At 43.2% G+C, this 22,435-nt stretch overlaps 2 protein-coding genes across 4 annotated transcripts in view; both read left to right on the top strand.

Moving 5' to 3' along the window:
- LOC111953414 (polyprenol dehydrogenase) overlaps window positions 1-21,065 on the top strand; it is a 28,178-nt gene extending 7,113 nt beyond the window's left edge. Inside the window, exons 1-7 of one of the 3 annotated variants that reach the window (XM_023972664.2) lie at window positions 250-349; window positions 4,849-4,956; window positions 5,420-5,488; window positions 13,109-13,210; window positions 14,580-14,787; window positions 15,884-16,091; window positions 18,843-21,065. In XM_023972664.2, the coding sequence (XP_023828432.1) occupies window positions 250-349; window positions 4,849-4,956; window positions 5,420-5,488; window positions 13,109-13,210; window positions 14,580-14,787; window positions 15,884-16,091; window positions 18,843-19,025 (978 nt within the window). In that variant the 3' untranslated portion in view covers window positions 19,026-21,065. Of the gene's footprint in view, window positions 1-249; window positions 350-4,848; window positions 4,957-5,419; window positions 5,489-13,108; window positions 13,211-14,579; window positions 14,788-15,883; window positions 16,092-18,842 lie in introns of those variants that run through there. The other 2 variants (XM_023972666.2, XM_023972665.2) reach the window with 2 other exon arrangements.
- LOC111953413 (E3 SUMO-protein ligase ZBED1) lies at window positions 274-4,076 on the top strand. The gene is made up of 2 exons (XM_023972662.2): window positions 274-349; window positions 1,611-4,076. Exon 2 carries the CDS (start codon window positions 1,663-1,665, stop codon window positions 3,742-3,744), a length of 2,082 nt encoding a protein of 693 aa, XP_023828430.1. The 5' UTR covers window positions 274-349; window positions 1,611-1,662; the 3' UTR covers window positions 3,745-4,076.
- Window positions 21,066-22,435: the final 1,370 nt, after the last annotated feature.

The raw sequence follows: 22,435 nt of genomic DNA, 5'->3' as shown, positions 1-22,435 counted from the left end.
GATGCACTGTACAGACCGTGAAATTAGATTAATAAGGGTAGGCCTTTTTTTTTTTCTCTCCTCACATCTCTACGCCTCCTGCCAGTTGCGTGCCCTACTCGTGATAAAGATTTGAGGGGGCAGAACTAATGTCAAGGGGCGGAGCGCGCTTCGGCGCCCTCARAGAGCAGGAGGAACTTAGCGAAGRACAAGTGTGCAGAGTAGCACGGAATCCAAGGACTGAAACACACGAAGAGACCTGGCACAGATATGTGGCTACTGTCTTTCATTTTACCAATTTTGAGGCTGTATTTAGTGGGAGTTAAAGTTCTTCTGTATCAACTGTTCAACAAGTCTTTTACGTTACCAGGTTAGACTTTTCTGTTCATTCCCGTATTCATTGAAGATATTGAATGCAGCTGTGATGATCACTTATCCTATCCTATAACGTTAGCTGCTGGCTAGAGCTGCCTGTTGACGTTAGCTACTTAGCTAGCTAGTGAAGGCTTTCAACAACAATAGCCATTTTGACTGAAAATTGACTAGCAAACGAATTAATATCAAAATGCAACCACTGTTTAACAAATTGTTGAGGAATTGATATAACTGTCTGTCATAAAATTAAGCTGCAAGTGTTATGCGGTAGTTGACTGCTACTGTAACTTACCTATAGCCTTTATGTTGTTAGGATATATGATCTGCTTTCCATAACCAGTATTTTCCAGCACAAAATATTAATTATATATCAGCATTCCATTTCACAAATGTACACAACCCCAGACTTAGGCTACTTTAACCCTACATTTGAGTATAGTGTTTGTATGCTCACTGATTCTACAAAAATAGTAGCCTAGGTCTGTAATGGGAATGGGTTTTTGATATATTCCTATGCACTTTTTCAAAATTCATAGTGTGCCATAATACCATGCCTTGTAAGGTGAATCACACGTCATGATAATCTCACTACATATCTTCATTGCCATTGTGTGAACTATAGTGCTTTTGGAAGGATAGGGGTAATCAATGACCTTTAGCCCAGATTCCCTCTTATTCACATCACATCAGAATGTCGAAATCCTCATGTGAACTTGTAGCCTAGCCTGTACTGACACAATAGCAGTGTTGTATTCTGTCTTGTTATAGAAAAGACCAATTAGCCTAAACCTCTCAAACATACCTAAGCATGCAAAGAATCCAGTTGTGTCATTTAGGGCCTAAGCTGTACTGAAGTTAGTTTTAGCCTTGGCAAAAGATGCTTGTGTAATTGGACCCTAGGCTCTATGGTGAGAGACCGGGTCAGGCAATTTTCAGTATTTCAATCAAGATAAGACCGGCTAGTAATTAGAGAGATGATTGGATCAACAAAATTGTCAATACTCAAAGCAGATTGCGTTGTGTCCCCTAGATTTATGTTTAAGGTGACGCAATGTCCTCCACAGCAGGGGAGAGGCAAGCTCATTCTGTACTGGCTCTTAGAATATTTTATTTAGAGAATAGGTTGAATTACAAATAAGAAAAAARGTAGTTATAGCCTATTAATTACTGGGGTTAAAGCCCCTATCTGACATGTTCTTTTCCTGTTGTTGACCTTTTGTTATCTCATGCTACCTTTATCTCACTGCCTTTGTTAGGTACTCAGTWATGAGTGAAGGCACCTAAAAGGATAATTGTCAAAGGAACAAAATGGAGGCCAAAGGTGCTTCCTCATCTAATCTCCACCTTGTTGCACATCCAAGGGCAAAAAGTAAAGTATGGAGGTATTTCGGCTTTGACACTGATGCAGACGGGTGTATACTACACTGGAGGAGGATCTACTGTCGCATATGTATGACTCAAATAGCATATTCCGGGAACACCTCCAATCTCTCGTACCACCTGGAGAAGAACCACCCAGTTGAGTTCTGTGAGTTTGTGAAGAGCAACACGGAGCAGATGCGTGAGGCGGTCGCAACGGCCTACTCCAAGATAAAGACTGAACCTATGCAGCAGCAATGTCAGGAAGCCATCCTGAAGCAGAGCCCAGCGTTTGAAAATATCAACCGACGGCATAATGATCTGACGTCTGCGATCGTCAGCTTTGTCTGTGAAGGGATGTACCCTGTGTCTGTGGTGGAAGAACCCACCTTTCAGGCCCTTTTAAGGACTGCAGATCCAAGATACTTGCCCCCTAGCAGAATCGACGTGGCAATGAAGGCCCTACCACAGAGGTACAATCAGATCCGAGATGCAGTGCTGGGTGAAGTGGCAGGGGTGGTGAACTGCGGTGTCTCAACTGACCTTTGGCAAAGCCAAACCCAGAACAGGACCTACATCTCCCTGTCCATGCACTCTCTGAACCAAAACGGACTAGGTTCTGGTTTCTCCATGAGTTCCAAATGCCTGAAAACTTTTGAAGTTCCAGAGGACAATACAGCWGAGAATATTACCAGAGCATTGTACGAAGCCTTTGTCGAATGGGGGATAACTCACAAAGTCAACGGTGCCACCACTAACGGTTCATTGGACATTGTGAAAGCTTGCTCTCTTCTGGATCTATCCGTGCAGATGCCTTGCCTTGGCCACACTATAAATCGAGGGATGGATGAGGCCTTTCAGCTGCCCAGAATTGACTGCTTTTTGGGACGTTGCCGCAAACTTGTTGATTATTTCCAACAGTCAGTGATGGCTATGTATTTGCTGCGAGAGAAGCAGAGGCAGCAAGGCCTAGCCCAGTGTGTCCTCATCAGAGACAGGGTCCGATCCTGGGTGACCACACTGACTATGCTCCAGCGCCTGAAAGAGCAGCAGGCCATTATCAGTGTGGTACTCATGGAGGACAGTGACAACCATCAGCTGAGTTTCAAGGACAGTGAATGGAACATGGTRGAGGGCTTGATTGGAGTTCTGCAACCTTTCAAARMGGTAGCTGACATGATAACAGACTGTAGGTATCCGACCATTAGTATGGTGAGGCCTGTCCTTCACATGCTGCTGAACACAACCCTCAAGGCCAAAGAAGGGGACGCAAAAGAGGTTGGCATGGCCAAAGAGGTCATCTCCAAGGTGTTGTCCAGCACCTACCCGCAGACGTCTGAGATTGCAACGTTTCTCAACGTCGCCACTTTCCTGGATCCCCGTTACAAGAGGCTTCCTTTCCTGTCCCCCCACGACCGCTCCCAAGTGGAGAGTAAAGTCATTGAGGAGGCCAAAGCCATTCTTGAGAAGCAGAGGAATGAGAATSTGGTCACAGATGAATTGGCTCCTCTTTCTGATGAGCCACCCAACAAAAAACAGACTCTTGACAAACCCTCTCCTTCATGTAGCAATGCAGGCAACCCTTTGGCTGTGATATTTTGCCAGTCAGGCAATGACGAGAACCAAGAGGAGCTACACGCTCAGGTCGTGGAAGAGCTGAGCAACTTCAAATCCCAGAAGATCCTGGGTCTCAACGAAGACCCTCTCCATTGGTGGTCGGACCGTATGGGCTTATTCCCTACTCTCCCCAAGGTGCTCCAGAAGTACTGGTGTGTCCCCGCCACTAGTGTCCCCTCCCACAGACTGTTCAGTTCCTCAGGGACTTTCTTCTGTGGTAAGAGGAACCGCCTCACCCCGGCACATGTAGACCAACAGGTGTTTCTCTATGAAAACTCACGGCGCTGCAATGAGGCTGAACCTATTGAGGATGACTCAGGGGAATGGGGCTTGGGACAGGAGCAGGACTCTGGATCAGGCCATGGAATAACTGGGCAGGCCACTGCCCACTACCAAACAGTTACAATACCCTAATCCTAAAGGAAATACTTAACAAAGGAATATATAAAGAGGGCATTTAGTTGTTTACTAGTAAAAAGGATTTATGTGAGTGTAACCTCTGGTGAATGTTTTTATTTCTGATCATGCTGCGATTTAATTTGATMAACTATTTGATGTAGGGCTAAATGGCTTTTATTGTCCCAATGTTCAAGTCATTTCTGAGTCATTGTTTGCTTTGCTCTTTGAAGTCCTTAGACTGTTTAAGATGTCTTTACAGTACGTTTTAGATTAGCTTTGATGTGCCAAGCTTTGTTATCTGTACTGAACTCTCAGAAGAACATAAAGTATATCCTATATAACTTGAATCTCTGCTTGCTRGTGTTCATTTTGTGTTCAGTGTGTCCAATACAACTTCCTCAGATGAGTCCTGATGGTACTACAAAGGTATCAAATTGCATTTATAGGCTTCTCCTCAGTGTTACAGTTGTTTTGGAAACTAAATGAGCAATGAACTGCCCATTTAACCACTCACCAGCCGCCACTGCAAATGTGATGCAAATCTGATTGGGAGAAATGTAATAGAGTTGAAATCTCAACCATCCTGATCATCCTCAGTGCATAGATAAGCACTGCGACTCTAATTTTAGTCATGCTAAACTGTCTGGCCGCGTGCAGGCTGTGCTTTGTGTGCTTGTTGCACAAAGTCATGTTATCTTCAGGGGCAGAAACTGTTTTTGTCAAGCAAAATGGATRTATGTGGCATCGATAATGAAGGGCTCTTCCTCCCTGCGTGTTTCAGGACTAGAGGTCGTTACGGATTTATTTACCTGTGACTCGCTCAACTTCAGTCCGACACCACACCGTACACTTCGATAGCTGCAGATTATAACCCAATGTAATTTCTCTGACCCAACACAAATTGCCCCAAAATGGAAGTACTGTGTGTTTTTTATAATGGYCAAAACAAAATTGAGTCAGCGGAATTATGTTTTGATAGCCCGTAATTGAGTTGTTCTCAGTGATATGTTGGACTGGATGGAATAAATACGCCTGTTTGTATCAACCCATAGATTTTCCATTGTATTGTAAGGCAATGGCAACGTATGGACCTTAGTTTTCTTTTTCTTCCTCACACAGTTTTGCCCAAACAAAATGGAAGGGTTGCCATAGTGACGGGGGGTGCCCGAGGAATGGGTTATGAGACTGCAAGACACCTGGCAAACCTTGGCATGCATGTGGTTATAGGTATTGTACACACACCCTTTGGTCATGACTCAGTAATCTCCCAAATCATTCTAAATTGCTCAGTCCAACATAGTTGAAGCCTGTGGGCTAACATCCTTAGGTTAATGTTTTGTTGAATTGTAGCCTAAGTAATGTTGTTGCGCTGATTTTCACTACAGTACGTAGGGAATCTAAGGGAATCTTTGATACGTTGCTAACACATCCCTGCCTAAGGCAGTTATTTCCTAACCTAATCAAATGTGACTCATCAATCAAATTTAATAGGGTTTTGCAAAGAAATCATTATTAAGGTAATAGTGGCACTGCTTCAGTGAAACCCAAATCAGAAGTGTAGGTTTAGTCTTTCACTTGGCTCTCCCTGGTRTCTATGATGAGGGYAGGATACCTGCTGCTCCAGAGTACCCCATTCATTCATCCCTCCATCCATCCTCTTTTTTTCCCTAATCATTCCCCTCTCCTCCAGCTGGGAACTCTGAAGAGGAAGGCCTGCGAGCTGTGAAGAAGATCCACGAAGAGGGCAGCGAGGGGAAAGGTAATTTTCTCATGACTATTTCCCTTATAGCCTCTCTCTCCCGCTCTATCTCTCTCCCTCTTGTCTCTCTATCGTTTCCACACAGCCATTGCAGAATAAATAGGCTACCTCTCAAATAGGTCTGCTTCTATACACAGGGAGTAAGCTATTCAGACATAGGCCTATGTACATGAGTGCCCTGACTTTTAACTGTGTTTTCCGGGGTAAAAATGTGGGTTCGTGCTGGTAAGAGTAAACCACTTCTCCTGCTTTGTAACAGAGGGAGGATGTCTGTACACCTGCACCTTGTCAGAGGCGGCTTGGACGCCAGAGTCCATTCCAAAAGCAATTATCTAAAGGCAGCAGGTTTTCTCTTCAATTCCCATTTTTTCCCCCGGTCCCTCCTTCCCTTAAATTTACTTTTTACATTTATTTTGATAAAAGCAAAGTCGTGTCACGAGTGGGAGCAGGGGAAAGGCGAGGGAGATGTTTGTCTGTGCTTGTGTTTGATGAGTACGAGGAGGAAAGCGAACTGCTGCCAACCAGTCTCAGTTTCATTGTCATGCAGATGTGATTTAAAGAATCTGTTTGGAAAGACGGGAAGACGGCTTCTTTTGATCCCAAGCAGGCAGCTTCTCTCTTCCCTTCCTCTCTGGTGCCGAAATGACAATGATCATAGKACAGCTCCAGTCAGCCAGGGTAACATCATTGTCATGTACSCCCTGCTCCACAGAGTAATGATGACACACGTGGAAATGAGAAATGGGCTTGTTTGTATTAAAAACAGGAAATGTCCCCCTGGTGCATTGAATCCCCCCGCTCCGCCCCAGCCCTAGCATGCACTGTCAGGCAAGCGGTGTTTAGCAAGCCTCTAACAAGTTGTGTGGGAGGCAAAACGGTAAGAGTTCCTACATGAACAGGATATCTGATTGTCTTATATAGTGTGTACTGGTAGGCCTGAGAGCCAATAACAATGTCTGCCACAGAGATGTATTTCTGAGCGAATTTTTTGTATATGTGTATTTCATGCCCTCTCRGATATCTGAGCACGTTTGGTATTAGCTCTATATGTCGGAGTTTGTCCTCGTCACCCAACATACAATCCATATCACTGTGTTTGCTGTCTAAGATCGGATGGTTGAGAAAATGTTTGTGTGGCATGTCACCAGGAATCCTCCTCTGACCTTTGTAGGGCCAGAATGTCTAACCTTGCTTCATCGGCAGCATACGGAGACAATAGAACAGATGTGTGTGTTGTCAGAATGTGTTTGCTAAATCACCAACCAGGCAAGACGATGCTTAGAGACAGTAGCTTCAGGTCCTATTAAGCCTAATTTATTCTGCCCCCTCAACAGTTTAACCCCGTTCCTTKTTCAAGACTGTCTGCTTTAAAGACATCTCTGCATAAGAGGGGAAACGCACCAGGGCCCGGTTTCCCGTAGTGATGGAACGTATTTAACCTTTATTTAAACTAGGCGAGTCAGTTAAGAACAAATTCTTATTTACAATGATGGCCTACACCAGCCAAACCCGGACGACCCTAGGCCAATTGTGCGCCTCCCTATGGGACTCCCAATCACGGCCGGTTGTGATACAGCCTGGATTCGAACCAGGACGCCTCTAGCTCTGAGATGCAGTGCCTTTAACCGCTGCGCCACTCGATGTAACATGTGTTTCCCAAAACCCCACGCAGAGAGAACGGTCGATACTGATAGGATCAAAAGAAATGCAGCGCTGCTCTCGGATCAGTTTTCTCCTTTTTAAATCTTACCTTTAGAATTATTCCACAATACTGACATTTGATCACAGCCTATGAAATACAACCTATAGCAGGGTTCCCCAACTGGCATTCGCACAGAGGGGGCTTTCATTTATGAGCAAACAAATAAATAAATTACTAAAAACACCAGGAAATCAGCTCCAGGAGATTTTAATTTTGAAAATCTTTTCCCAAGTATTCCCACGCATAATAGAGAGACACGTGATGTAAGCAAGGTTTGAAATTATTATGTTTAGTAAAATATATCTGTTTGGGCTTCTTGCAATCAATTTTCAGCCTTCAAATGATTTGTAATTATGTTCTGGCCTACGACCATCCACTCAAGAAAAAATCTAGTTGATCCCTGACCTATAGCTACAAATATTTAGCCGGCTTACCCTATGTAATCTATGCAGAGATACTCCACCTCAAGAATTGCATTTGGCGAAAGGCTCGGCACACGCATACTCAGGCTGACTGGCTCTCGTTCAGGAAAATTAGAAATAAGTGCACTCAGGCTATCCAGAAGGCCAAAGTTAGTTACTTTAAGGAGCAGTTCTCTCTGTGGGTCTAACCCCAAGAAGTTCTGGAAAACGGTTAAAGACCTGGAGAATAAACCCTCCTCCTCACAGCTGCCCGTGTCCTTTAAAGTTGATGATGTGGTTGTTACTGACAAGAAGCACATGGCTGAGCTCTTTAAATCACCAATATATTAAGTCAGGATTTCTATTTGACTCAGCCATGCATCCTTGCCCTTCCAACATTTTCTCATCTACCACCCCTTCTAATGCGACTAGCCCCAATGCTCCACCCTCTTTTTCCCCCGCTACAAAGTTCCCCCCTGCAGACGGTCACTGAGTCCGAGGTGCTTAAGGAGCTCCTTAAACTTAACCCCAAAAAAACATCTGGTTCAGATGGTTTAGACCCTTTCTTCTTTAAGGTTGCTGCACTTATCATCGCCAAGCATATCTCTGACCTTGTTAATCACTCTCTCTCCTCTCTGGGGAGGTTTCCATTGCTCAGAAAGGCAGTCACGGTTCGTCCTTTATTTAAAGGGGGAGATCAAGCTGATCGTAACTGTTATAGGCCTATTTCTATTTTGCCCTGTTTATCAAAAGTGTTGGAAAAACTTGACAATAATCAACTCACTGGCTTTCTTGATGTCTATAGTATTCTCTCTGGTATGCAAAGTTTCCACTCAGGTTATGGATGTGTCACTGCAACGTTAAAGGTCCTCAATGATGTGACCATTGTCCTTGATTCTAAGCAATGTTGTGCTGCTATATTTATTGACTTGGCCAAAGCTTTTGATAGGGTAGACCATTCCATTCTTGTGGGCCAGCTAAGGAGTTTTGATGTCTCTGATGGGTCTTTGGCATGGTTTGCTAACTACCTTTCTCTAAGAGTGCAGTGTATAAAGTCAGAACATCTGCTGTCTCAGCCACTGCCTGTCACCAAGGGTGTACCCCAAGGCTCGATCCTAGGCCCCACGCTCTTCTCAATTTACATCAACAACATAGCTCAGGCAGTAGGAAGCTCTCTCATCCATTTATATGCAGATGATAGTCTTATACTCAGCAGGCCCCTCCCCGGATTTTGTGTTAAACGCTCTACAACAAAGCTTTCTTAGTATTCAACAAGCTTTCTCTGCCCTTAACCTTGTTCTGAACACCTCCAAAACAAAGGTCATGTGGTTTGGTAAGAAGAATGCCACTCTCTCCACAGGTGTGATTACTACCTCTGAGGGTTTAGAGCTTGAGGTAGTCACCTCCATACAAATACTTGGGAGTATGGCTAGACGGTACACTGGCCTTCTCTCAGCTGCAGGCGAAGGTTCAATCTAGACTTGGTTTTCTCTATTGTAATTCGCTCCTCTTTCACCCCAGCTGCCAAACTAACCCTGATTCAGATGACCTACCTACCCATGCTAGATTACGGKGATGTAATTTATAGATCGGCAGGTAAGGGTGCTCCCGAGCGGTTCATTACCATTCGGCTATTAGATTTACCACCAATGCTCCTTATAGGACACATCACTGCACTCTATACTCCTCTGTAAACTGGTCATCTCTGTACTCGTCGCAAGACCCACCGGTTGATGCTTATTTATAAAACCCTCTTAGGCCCCACTCCCCCCTGTCTGAGATATCTACTGCAGCCCTCATCCTCCACATACAACACKCATTCTGCCAGTCACATTCTGTTAAAGATCCCCAAAGCACACACATCCCTGGGCCGCTCGTCTTTTCAGTTCGCTGCAGCTAGCGACTGGAACGAGCTGAAACAAACACTCAAACTGGACAGTTTTATCTCAATCTCTTCATTCAAAGACTCAATCATGGACACTTACTGACAGTRGTGGCTGCTTTGCATGATGTATTGTTGTCTCTACCTTCTTGCCCTTTGTGCTGTTGTCTGTGCCCAATAAATAACACGCGTTTTCAAGGGCAACTGTAGTGACGACGGATTTGTGAAACAGTCCCGAGATTTAAAGATGCTCCGACAAAGTTCTAACAAAGAATTTAACCTCAATGGTTTTGGGAAGCCGGGCCCAGAACTATGGACGGCCGCGCGCCTCTGACCAGAATATCAGCAGTCAATTTCCCGATGATTCTACAAAACGTCAAAAACAGCCATAGCTCGTTGAAAACCCAGCAGGTGAACGCTATAACACACCGCGATGTGGGCAAAAGACAGGACAGCCACCGCTGTTTGTCGTCGCGGTGTCTGAGCCTTAGTCCATATGACACATGTGGGTGTGATACTGTGAGACCGCAACCACTGTACAATCAACCTGTTATTTACGGTCATCTAGAAACGTGCTGTATCTGCTGGTATTTTATGATCAATGCCGTGTCTCAGCAATAAAAGTTATTGACTTTTTTTTTTWYWGTGTCAGAAAGCCCACCGGTTTAGTTTGCGACACCAGTGGCTGCATTCATCTCCTTTAACGACTTCCTGACTTCCATACCTCCTTTCTGCAACGGAGAGTGAATCTCATGCCAATAGACATCCTGCTGATTTACCATCCAATCGGCCTTCTCCTCCTCCTTTTTCGGAGCAGCATCAATCTATCCTATAAGCTCCTATAAATAATTGTGGACGATCAATCTCTTATCAGAGTTGCAGCTGGACGGTCAAACTAGCAGCCAGCCTGTTTCCAGTCCTCTGTCCTGCTATTGGACAGCAGCTGGTCAGTTGTCTATGTACAGCAGCGGTCAGAACTGGTCTGGGAGAGAATGTAATTCAGGAAGATGGCAGTATTTCAACACGTCTTTGGATGAGACATCTTTGTTGGTATTCCAGGTGGCACGACGCCTTCTAGTCTGTGTCCTCCAGCTGGCTCTTTGGCACTGTGACTAGTCTAGAGGATATCCTTCTTTCCTTCATGACAGGTCTGGCACCGTGACAAAGCTCTGGCACTAGAGATGGATTGGAAGAATATTTACGACAGTATGGATATTTTTTCCAATGAATTATTGTAATCTATGCAAATATTGGTCAATATTGGGCAGTGATTAGAATAGAGATAGCTTATTGGGGATCACACATTCTCAGTGAAGTTATTTTATTTTTTATGGATATGTTCATTTTCGGAGGATAAATTCACCGTAAAATCCTAAAAGCTTGTTATTTTCGAGAGTTGAAGTGTTCGAGAGGAAGAAAGGACGGAGGAGAAAGAGAATAAATATGCATTTGTTGGGATATRTGTACGGTATTAGATTAATTCCACTGCAATGATTTCTGAAGCCTATAACCACCATATAGTTAGCTTACTCATACAAGGGACAAAGAACAGCCTCTCTCCACTTTCTACTCTTTGTAAATCACGGTCTCTTGGGATGACCTTACACAAGCCATTAGCCGGGGGCATGTTTTGTTATCTCCCACTTAAGATACAAGATCATTAGCWAGCAAGGCCTTTGTTGACTCACTGTGACTCACACAACACACTGCTTATTACAGAGAGATGTCCTCTGTCCTCTCCTTTCTACAGCTACAGGGCTGTCAATTGATCTCTTTGACCCCTCGCTTTGCACAAATTTGTACATTACAGTTATGGGTTGTTAGCATACACACACACACACACACACACACACACATCGCCTATGGGTCTTTCCTAGTACCCTAATGAAGCTATTTTCAGAATGGTTTTAACAATAAAAGGTTGATTTTTGAAGCAAACTTCCATTTTCCTACCAAGAGTTGCTGAATATCTTTTCATCTGTAGTTCTCCTTCCCAACAGAACATCTACATTTATAGCGGATTTCTCGAGCTTTCTCTACTCTTATTTTCTGGAGCCATTTATACGTCAGCTCAACAAGGCTTGAAACACTGTTCACTCTTTACACTCAGTGGGGAAGAGTCCCGTGATTAGTGTAATGCAGAGTAATTTACCTAATTATGGGACAATAATTTGTTTAATTATGTGCTTGAGCACTCAGTTCAGGGACGCCACAAGCTGTGCCAAGTGGTTCAGAGATATGACATTCTGATGTGTGTGTGGCGGGGGTGTAATGTCATTACTCAATACTATTGTGTAAAACCCTGGATTCCTAGCCGTAGAGCTGGCTTCAGTCATGACATTCTTGTTCCTGTCTCATTATAGCGTTGCCTTTTAAAATGCTTTGACTTCATTTGATTAGGATATAATGTGGCCCTTTTCATGTTGGAGCCGTGATCAAGAGCTGTATTTATTTCCCTTGCACTGTTATGCAGATGAGTAAAGTTCAGTGAAGCACTCTGTCCACTCTGTCGCTTCCTGTGGTGATAAATAAACACGCTATCATTTGGCCCATAAGAATGATTCCTGCYTACACAATTAACTCTCCACCGTTTCTTGTAACAATGTTTCGTCGGTTATAGTTTCCATACCAGAGAATATTAGATATACATCTACTCGTGCTTTGTGCTCTTTTATTCACCTGCTGATGAGATCATGTTTAATTCATGCCAGGTCACTGAGTGTATTGCCATAATGTAATCTACCTTGTGTCTCACGGTTTATAGTGTACTACTGAATGAGACCATGGCTTATCATACAGCTGCTTTATCCTTCAGGTGGAAAGGAAGTAAAAGATTAGGATTTGTATAATTAGGATTCCTGAGATATTAAAAGCAAGGAYAGGACCCTCCTTTTTCCCCCCGCTGCAAACTTTTTCCCTGCAGATGGTCACTGAGTCTGAGGTGCTAAAGGAGCTCCTTAAACTTKACCCCKAAAAAKCATCTGGTTCAGATGGTTTAGACCCTTTCTTCTTTAAGGTTGCTGCCCCTATCATCGCCAAACCTTTCTCGCTTTTTAATCACTCTCTCTCCTCTCTGGGAGGTTTCCTTGCTCGGAAGGCAGCCACGGTTCGTCCTTTATTTAAAGGGGGAGATCAAGCTGATCGTAACTGTTATAGGCCTATTTCTATTTTGCCCTGTTTATCAAAAGTGTTGGAAAAACTTGTCAATACTCAACTCACTGGCTTTCTTGATGCCTATAGTATTCTCTCTGGTGCGCAATCTGGTTTCCGCTCAGGTTATGGATGTGTCACTGCAACCTTAAAGGTCCTCGATGATGTCACCATTGCCCTTGATTCTAAGCAATGTTGTGCTGCTTTTTTAAAATGTACTTCTACTCATTGAAAGCCTTTGCAATAATCTGTCTTGCAGTTTATGGACTGGTATGATCACTTTARTGTCTGTTAATGGTTGATGTAAAACTAAATGAAAGGATGATGTCTTGTCCTGACCTGTGTTAGATGTCTGATTAGCTACAGTAGTACTATGTATTYTAGCATAGGAAAATTGTAATGTTTGTTTGTGATTTGTTGATGCTAGATGCCGGTATATTTAGGCATGGAAGAATGTTCATGTTGTTTTTGTGTTCTGTTCACAGTGGAGTTTCTGTTCCTGGACCTGTGTTCCCTAAAGTCGGTACGGCAGTTTGTCCAAAGGTTTAAAGCCAGGGCTCTACCACTTCACGTCCTTGTGAACAATGGTACTTATACACCAAACAACCTCTTCATTCAATACACCACAATATTCACCTCTAAAGAGAATCATAGCATAGTTATTTCATCTGAAAAATCAAGCAAACCCTGGTTGTCGTCAACCCTTGAAAATAGTGTCTCATGGTCCTAGGGGGCCTCCGAAATGGCACCCTATTCCCTTTAGTGCACCGCTTTTGATCATAGCACTATGAGGTAGTGCTCTGCCATAGGAATATGGTGGCATTTAAGGCGAAGCCCTATTGTGTAGTCCTCCAGGGCAGTTTGTTTGAACAAAATAGCTTTTATTGAGAGAAGGTCTTTGGAGACTCCAGTACTGACTGGCTTGGGGTAACAGTCACCCACCCTCTGCCCACAAACAGACTGAATTAATAATTCACCGGTCTGCAAGATGCTCTCGGCAGCTAACATCACATATCACACCCGGCTGATGGATAATGGATAGTAGATGCCGGAGGAAGGACGTAGGGCAGATGTTAGTGTCGTCCCATTGAGAGAGTAATGATAGGGGAAAGGTCATCGCTACACAGACCCCGGACGCATCCCAAACGGCACCCTATTCTCTATATAGTGTGCTACTTTGTTCTGCACTAAATACGGAGCCATTTGGGACGCAGGACCCTATAGCGATTCTGATTTTCCTGAATTCTCCCCCCCCCCCCCCCCCCGCCGTAAGAGTTGTCGTCACGCCGTGAGTCTTCTCTGTCTATGCCCTATGCTTTAGTAAGCTAAGCAAGGCCTAATGTCACCTTGTCTCTCTTTCACTTTAGCCGTCTAATGGCATGTCCAATAGTGTTATTGACAAAGACATCGTCGTAACCTCCATTACCATGTAGCCAATGGTGTTGAGGTTCGAGTAATGAGCTGTTTCAACCTGCATCAGGGGAAGGTGTCTGCTTGAGAGACCATAGACTGATCTGCAGACAGGTCTCGTTGACCATCGTCTGTAAGTGTTACAGCGCACCTAGAGGTCAGTCGTCTATAAAGGGAGTGTTTTTAATGATCACGTAATAAGAATATATGCCATTTAGCAGACAMTTCTATCCAAAGGAATTTAGGCCTACACAAATTAAAAATGTATGCACTCACTGTACTGTAAGTCTTACTTGAATTGAGGATTGAACCCACGACCTTAGCAGTTCCATGTATTTATCCTTTCACAATCACTCAACAGAAGTATCAGTTACTGTATATCGGCATAGACAGCTGTTTTATCTTATTGACATATTGATTGAACATTCCTAGGGAGTTTATCCTAGCCACTCTGCTTCTGCCTCTGCATTGCTCGCTCTTTGGGGTTTTAGGCTGGGTATCTGTAAAGCACTTAGATTGAAATGTCATATTGCTTGTCCTTCACAGCCGGCATCATGCTGGTTCCAGAGGGAAAGACAGAGGACGGTTTCGAGCTGCACTTTGGTCTGAACTATCTGGGACACTTCCTGTTGACAAACCTCCTCCTGGACAAATTGAAGAGGTCTGGGAGACACGATGCCTGCTCCCGCGTCGTCACCATGTCCTCCGCCACACACTACGTTGGAAGACTCAATATGGAAGACCTACAGGGCAGGTAGGGACCAGGACCTGGGCCTGTATTCTCAGAATTGTTTTAGATCAGCACTCCTACCCTGAGACGCTTTATGAATACAGACCCAGATGATTTGGTATAGGGCTTCCAACATTGTTCTGAGGTGTCCAATTGAGTGCTGAAATTGAATCAATCTCTCGAAATAAAAATCCCGACATGGTATCGTAATCTCGTTGGTATTAGTCATGGTTGATGGACCGTCAAGTAGCACATTTTAAAACCATTACCAATGTGGTAGTAGTATTTATCTGTTGGCTACYGGTGAATGTCATTCTCAATTCAAGATACAAGCTATATCCAATGAATCTCATTGACCGACAAAGCCTCTCGATTCCCATAACTTCCCTTTTTGATACTCTTAAAATATTTACCTCAATAAAAAAAACATTAACGTTTTCGAAAACGTTCTTACCGGACCAAAATGATTAGTTTTGATGACAGATAGTGTTAGCGATGACAGATAGTGTGATAAACCATTATTATACAGTCTGTACTGAGAGGCTCCTTGCCTCAAGGGCAAGAACAGCGGTGTCTCTCTTCCTCGGCTGCGAATTTAGATGCGATAGAWGGCTTCGTCACATCTGGGAGAAATGAGTGGGTGATGCTGCTGGCTACAAACGGCWAGCTGCAACGGTGCTCCACCCAGAAACAATCTCACGCTGTAAGAAAAAGAAACAGGGGGGAAACACATTATAGATTGGGTATTTCACAGTCTGATGCTCTTATGACCTTCACAGTGCGTTTGTGCAGACAAGTTGATTTGCTTTTGAACGGTGTTTATGGTGTTAACAATAAGTCTATCTATTCAGTACAATACAGACACTCTATAATAMACATTGGGTTTAGTCATGCAGACAGCTTAGTAGGGGGCATTGGATTGGGAACAACAAGGTTGTAGACAACATACTGAATAAGTATGTTATGTATGTTAATTAGCTTAGGTTTTTTTGGACAAACTAAACTGCCAAATTATCATATTATAAAGCATGACTTAACCCGAGATAAACGGTCTCTCTCGCCCTCTCTTTCTCCATTCKTCTCTCTCCCTCTCTCCATCCCACTCTCTCCCTCCCTCCAGGTCCTGCTACAGTGCACATGGTGCCTACTCTCAGAGTAAACTGGCTCTGGTTCTCTTCACATACCATCTGCAGGAGAAGTTAACAGCAGCAGGGTTCCCAGTAACATCCAACGCAGTAGACCCAGGCATGGTGGACACTGACCTGTACAACAACCTCTGCATTCCAGCCCAGGCAGCCAAGAAACCTGTTGCCAAAATGCTGTTTAGGGTAAAGTAGAATCTTAATCTAGATGACCATTCAAATATTTAAAGGTCAGTTTAGGGTTAGGAACCTGAGACAAAATGCATGAAATATACTATAGATATGGGCCACGTGAAATGTCACTGTTAAAGTGTAGGTTTCGCGTTATTCCTTCACAAAACTAACAACAGTGTAATAGTACTCCACCTAACAGTCTTATACTTCACAATAGGGGAACGTAAACTATGCTGACAGTTCTGTACGACTGTTCAGGGTACGGTGAARGACCTTTACAAATACTTAGGAATTTGGCYTACTCGAGGGGGAAATAAATGCACCAAAGATAGATATGGTAATAGGAAAAGCTTCTACGCTTGACCAAAGCTTAACAGCGGTGATTGATGAGAATACTAAGAAGGTGSAACACATGTGGAATGGTCCAGCCTTTTACTGCTCAGGCTTCATAATGAGTTTTTCTGTTGGTCATATTGCCACGGAATCCATGTGTTTTTAAAAAGGATTATAATTGCAATCTTGGGGTTCTGAGATAATAAAAGCATGTCTYTTACAGTCACATTAAAGGGTGTGTTAAATGGGGTGGTCAATTTATTCATAACCACATGTGAGTGAGAGGCACAGGAGGTTGGTGGCACCGTAATTGCGGAGGACGGGCTCGTGGTAATGACTGTAGCGGAATAGGTGGAATAGTATCAAATACATCAAACACGGTTACCAGGTGTTTGATGCCATTCCATTCGCTCTGTTCCAGCCATTACTATGAGCCGTCCTCCTCTCACCAGCCTCCACTGGTGAGAGGGTGTGTGTATTTCTGAAAACTACATCACAATTTGTGAGGAACCTGTGCAAACGACACATAGTCATTCCCATTATAATTAGCAGGTTAGCATTTCTCGTCATGAATCTTGTTCTGGAGGCAGCTCTGCAGAGTGGTCACTAGTTGGAACAAAATCATCAAGTCATTTAAAACCTAACCTTAACCACACTGCTCAACCTAATGCCTTACCCTATCCTTAAATTAAGAACAAAAATAAACAATTTTGACTTTGCAACTGGCCCATCTAGCAGAGATCGCTCAATTCTGCCTTAAAGACAAGACTCGTTCCAATAAACTTCAACCTGCTTATAATTTTAGGGCAATCAACAATTTAGCTGCAAGCGAAATGCATGTGGCAGTAATGTTATTTGTTTTTTTTTCTTAATGATTTAAATCACCCTTGAATCTGCATCTAAAATGTCACATTACATGGTCACAAATTCATTCTGTATTAGGGCATTCTAATAGGGGCAGTGTCGCCAATTTGCTTGTTTGCCTGAATAGTTTAAGATGAGCGTGTCRTCTTTAACACAGAGAAATGTGCTGGGAAATTAAGCCTTACCTAGTTGGGCTTTAAGTGTTCAAAAAAWATATACAGTATTTCAAGGGTGACAATATAAAGATAGCCTGACAAACATCTGAATTTAATTTCCTCAATACTCATATTCCACAAKGATAATGAGAGTTTATATTGATGATTATCTCAGTCATAATTTCCTTTCYGAGGCTTTTATCTTGGAACTGGGGTCTAGTGCCGAATCATTATCAGTCTGATCGTTCGGGTTCTGTGTGTTTGGAAAGATGTCTCATATCCACTGAGGTTTGGATTGCCAAGTATTGCAGCCTTTTGTATTGCAACACTTGTATTGCCAACTGACTGCAATATGGAGGGCAGCTATGTGATGCCCACTGGCCACAGATGGTTGCTCAATCCTATGTCCATATTACAAGTGATCACCCGAAGAAATATGAAAATGCATGAAATATTGTTTTGTTCAATGTTTGTCACTTTTCCTTTCTCTACGAGTGTTTTATTTTATAAGTGAGACATCTATGTGTGCTCTCTAAGACGTGTGTACACATTTCTMGACTGGTGGTCTTGTCTTGTGGCCCATCTGTCGACGGATTTCATTAGGGGCTATTTCACATCTGCTGTTTCGAAAATCAAGCCGGGCCAGTGTCTTCATTCACATTTTCCATTCAAGGAACATCCTCAATGTTACAAAAACCTCACCTCTAGACCAAATATATTGTGGGGAGCAAATTCTTCTGAACTCTTCGAAGTTCCCATCAGCAAAGACATTCACACTCTGTGTGTTGTCGATTGTGTTTGTGTGTTTAAACGAGGGGCGTGAATTCAGATTCCCACGGGCAGCGAGTGTAGTGTTTTAAATGCTCTGTGTTGGCATTTGTTTCACCTCCAGTGCATTTAGGAGCCGCCATATGCGCCTTATATAAGCTCCGGGCTTTCCAGAGCAGTAGGCATGGCCTGCAATAGATCAGTCTGGCTCTGCTTCCTCCTCTCTAACCTCTTTCACTTAACCTGCCTGCTGCTGCCCGGCCTGCTGCACATCACTCACCACAGGCTGCTGCTGCCAGACAGACGTGTTAGTTCACCTGAGAGCTCACAGATGCCTTAGATTGCTGTAACAACTGTTTGTCGTGTATCTAAATAGCCTAATTCTAATCTCGTCCGCCCAGCCGCCTCTCTAGCAACTGAGCCTGGGGACAAGGTGTAACTAACTGAACCTGCTTAGCAAGTCAGTTGTGAAATGTATTTGCGTCCTGTTTATGAAAGCGTTAATGTTGCCGTTTCGAATGATTGACAGAACTGGGCTTTCAGTTTACAATTTTGAAAATGGAACAGAGGACCACGATGTTTCTGAAGAACATGCCTGTCCCTGCCATTCTTTTTTAAAGTGTTATTTCTGTGTCATCTCCAGACCCCAGCCGAGGGAGCGTCTACAGCTATCCTGGCTGCCACTGCGTCTCAGCTGGAGGGGGTCGGAGGCTGCTACTTCTATAACGGGGAGAGAGCTGAATCCGCTGACATTACTTACGATCACAACGTGAGGGCTGAGCTGTGGAAACAGAGCTGTGCGCTGGTTGGTCTTCAGGAGGCCTAGAGGYGGAACCAGGAACCATGATCTTAGAAATATGCCAAGATCAACGGCATGACACCTCCCTCCAGCGTCAACAACAACCAAGCTGCGTCCCAATTCTCAARCCTTCCCTTCGGCCCTAAGTGTGCACTTGTTCCCTTCCCTTCATGGATCTTAAAGCACTGCTATAGGAAATATGGTAGCAACTTCCTCTAGCCTAGGCTGACACCAATCCAATGCTTTTAAATTCATGGGGAGGAGAGCACAAGTGCGTACTTTAGTAGTATCGGGATACAGCCCAAGTCAGCCCCAGCCAGCACTATATAGAGCAACAGCCTGTGGACTTAGGCTTCCTGATTACTTAGCAACATCTAACTACAGCAAAAACTTTGGTTGTTGCCTCTACTGTAACTGTCCTCTCTTGACCTCTGTCCTCATAGTACTGCATAACACATCAGCATTGGAATCAACTCTCCAGCATATCATATCTTCTAACATATCTTRTCCTCCGCAAAGACAGTTCTGAAGACATCCATTCTACCATGCGACAAGCACTATTAAACACATGCTGAACTGCACATTGAGTGATGGAATTTATGTTTTTTATATTGCAATACCAGTTCTGCTGCCAAATTTATGAAGCTTTTGTACTGTAGCTCCCTCTTCTGGAATCGCAGATAACAAAACATTGAAGGACACAAGGAACAACATCGGAGCTAGTAGTGCCTCYGAGCTAGTAATATCGCTTTGAACCAGCGCCATCTTTTTTTTCCTGTCTAAAATAGGACCCTCTGTCCATTCTTCTTTCTTCTACTTGGACTCCGATCAGGGGCGGACTGGCCATCTGGCATTTCGGGTAAATGCCAGATGGGCTGGTCCATTTTTAGTCTAGTGGGCCTGTGTAACAAATTGTTTCTTATCTGTTTAATAATGGGGGCCTCAAGGAAAAAGAAATTGGCCGTTGCGTTAAAATAATGCCAGAGGCAATTCCTGGTCCTAGTCCAACCCTAACTCCCATCAAGGACTGGACCATATATCTGTAGATGTACCGCCTCATAGCTGTGATCAAAAATATCATGTCAAATATGCTTTGGTGAAGGGCTAACAATGACAACCATGAGACTCGAACTTGGTTAGCCTTATTCCAGCTTAATTTGCACTTGCCTCGTTTAATGCGTGTGTCCAATCCCTGTTGTTGTCATCATCAAGGACAAAAACTGACAGCAAGCTTCCTAATAGTACAGTAGATGCCTTTGCCTTGTTTGACTCCCTGTGCCCAGAGGGGATGTTCTGCCCTGCTATCGCCACTTCACTGTGACTGATGTGAAATGTTGTCGTGATCTTTGATGTCTCTGTGCCATACCGTGATAACAAAATGATGCTCATCTTTAAATGTCCTGAAACAGTAGTTAACATGTTAATGGATCATATTTTCATGTTTTTGCCATTTTCATCTGACTAGAAGATTCCAAATCTTTAAATGACTAAGTGGTTCTCATGATAAGAGGTTTCTAGTGTAGAGAGTTCTAACTTGGGTGCTACTTGACATTTGTGCTCGGGTTGGATGGCCGCTTGAATTACAAACACTTGCTATGACATCTTTTTAATTAAGATGGGRAATAGGGACTGCACATCTTCATTATCTAACTGTGCTTCTTCTAGGTGTCTCCAATCCATTTGAAGTATGCGTGTCAACATTCTCATACAGGATATCGTCAATGTTRTGTCTAAGTGTTTTGTGTTCAAGTACTGTATGTGTATGCATGCCTCAAGCAGTGTAAGGTTCAGTTTGGTACATGCCCCAGACGATAGTTATTCAATAACAACAGTGCCAATACTCAAATGCTCCTTAGAGTACTAATGAGGAAAGTTGAAGAGAAGAGGACTCTTCTCCAAGCTTCCATCTGCTTTTGTTGTAATACAAAATGTGTTATGAGTCTAATGCTGGATAAAGGCAGACATAAGAGACATCAAATGTTATTTGTCACGTGCCGAATACAGTGAAATGCTTACTTACAAGCCCTTAATCAACAYTGCAGTTAAGAAAATACCTATAAAAAAAYAGAGATAAGAATAACACATAATAAACATGAAATATAATACATCAAGATGTAAACATTTCAGTAGGACATTTTAATCTGAAGTAATTAGGTTATTCATTGTATTACCACAATCACTGTGAACGATGCCTTGCTTTTCCAAGTTTTCTTTAGTTGTACTGTASTAATTAATTAAGTAGTTATTCATTTGAGTTTCTAGTCATTGTGTGATTCTTAGATGTGACTGTGTTGTCCTCACTCATAGCATAGAGAAGGATGTCCACATTGGACACAAATCTAAATAAAAAATCTATTGTAAATTAATTGCTATCCCAGATTTGTTTTACCTTGTATCTTAAATCTACTGTGTGCAGTAATGCATAATGGTTGACGAAATGGTATTATCATTTTCAACATATTGACAATAGTGTGTGTGTGTGTGTGTGTGTGGGGGGGGTTCACGTCAAACACAGGCACTGTCAGAATGATGGGAGATGATTCATTCAAGGGCACTCATTCTGTGTATAGACATTTAGGTAAGTAAGAAGGATCCAGTTACTCTCATAACCACGGGCACGCACGCGCGCACACACCCACACACACACACAGTCGTGGACAGGCCATGACATTTATTATGTTACTGTGTGGAAGTAATACCCCTACAGCTTGCAAGCAGGGCCTCAGTCTTTTCGAAGCATCTGACAAACCAATCTGTCCTTCTTTAGGCTAGCGCGTCATACCTAATGTGTGTCAAAGTGGACGATTTAGAACACTGTGCTCTTCAGGCACCATGAGTAGAGTAGACCACACACACATTGGGGAATCCAATGTTTTATTCACGAGTTACAGAAGGATTTTTTTTACCATYTCTCTGTTTCCATATTATTCCTGAGATTGGGTAAGGCTCTTCTATAAATCCATGCCGAGAGAGGAGAGTCTTATATCAGTGTGAATCTATAAACTATACTGGGCCGGCCTCAGCAGCACAGCCCATGTCTCAATGGCCAGAGGATGAAGAGTCAATTATCGTCATGTTTTCCTTTTTCTTCTGCTTTTTTTTTTATTTTATTTTTTTTAGAAGAAATAATTGCATCAGGTCTGAGCAAAACGAAAGTCGTTGTGATCCCATGCGTGTGTTACGGAGACAACGCTTCCACCCTTAGCTCTGTATCAGGTTGCATCTTTTCCTAGCGCTTTTATTTTGCGTCAATGCAATTTATTACAGTCTCAAACAGATAGCTAAAGATTAAGAGCCGCAAGATCACTAACCCCGTGTTCAGATGTGTTTCTATGTTGCTGTGTGATATATAGTGAGTACTGAATAGCATTTCCTTGACTGCAGTGATTTGGGGGAAGTCAGCCATCTCTAGTTATATATGTACAGGACATCCTCTT

This window comes from Salvelinus sp. IW2-2015, linkage group LG27 (genome assembly GCF_002910315.2).
Source record: "Salvelinus sp. IW2-2015 linkage group LG27, ASM291031v2, whole genome shotgun sequence".
Classification (NCBI taxonomy): Eukaryota; Metazoa; Chordata; class Actinopteri; order Salmoniformes; family Salmonidae; genus Salvelinus; species Salvelinus sp. IW2-2015.
Note: the sequence above shows the minus strand (reverse complement) of the source record. Positions and strands in the feature narration are given on the sequence as shown.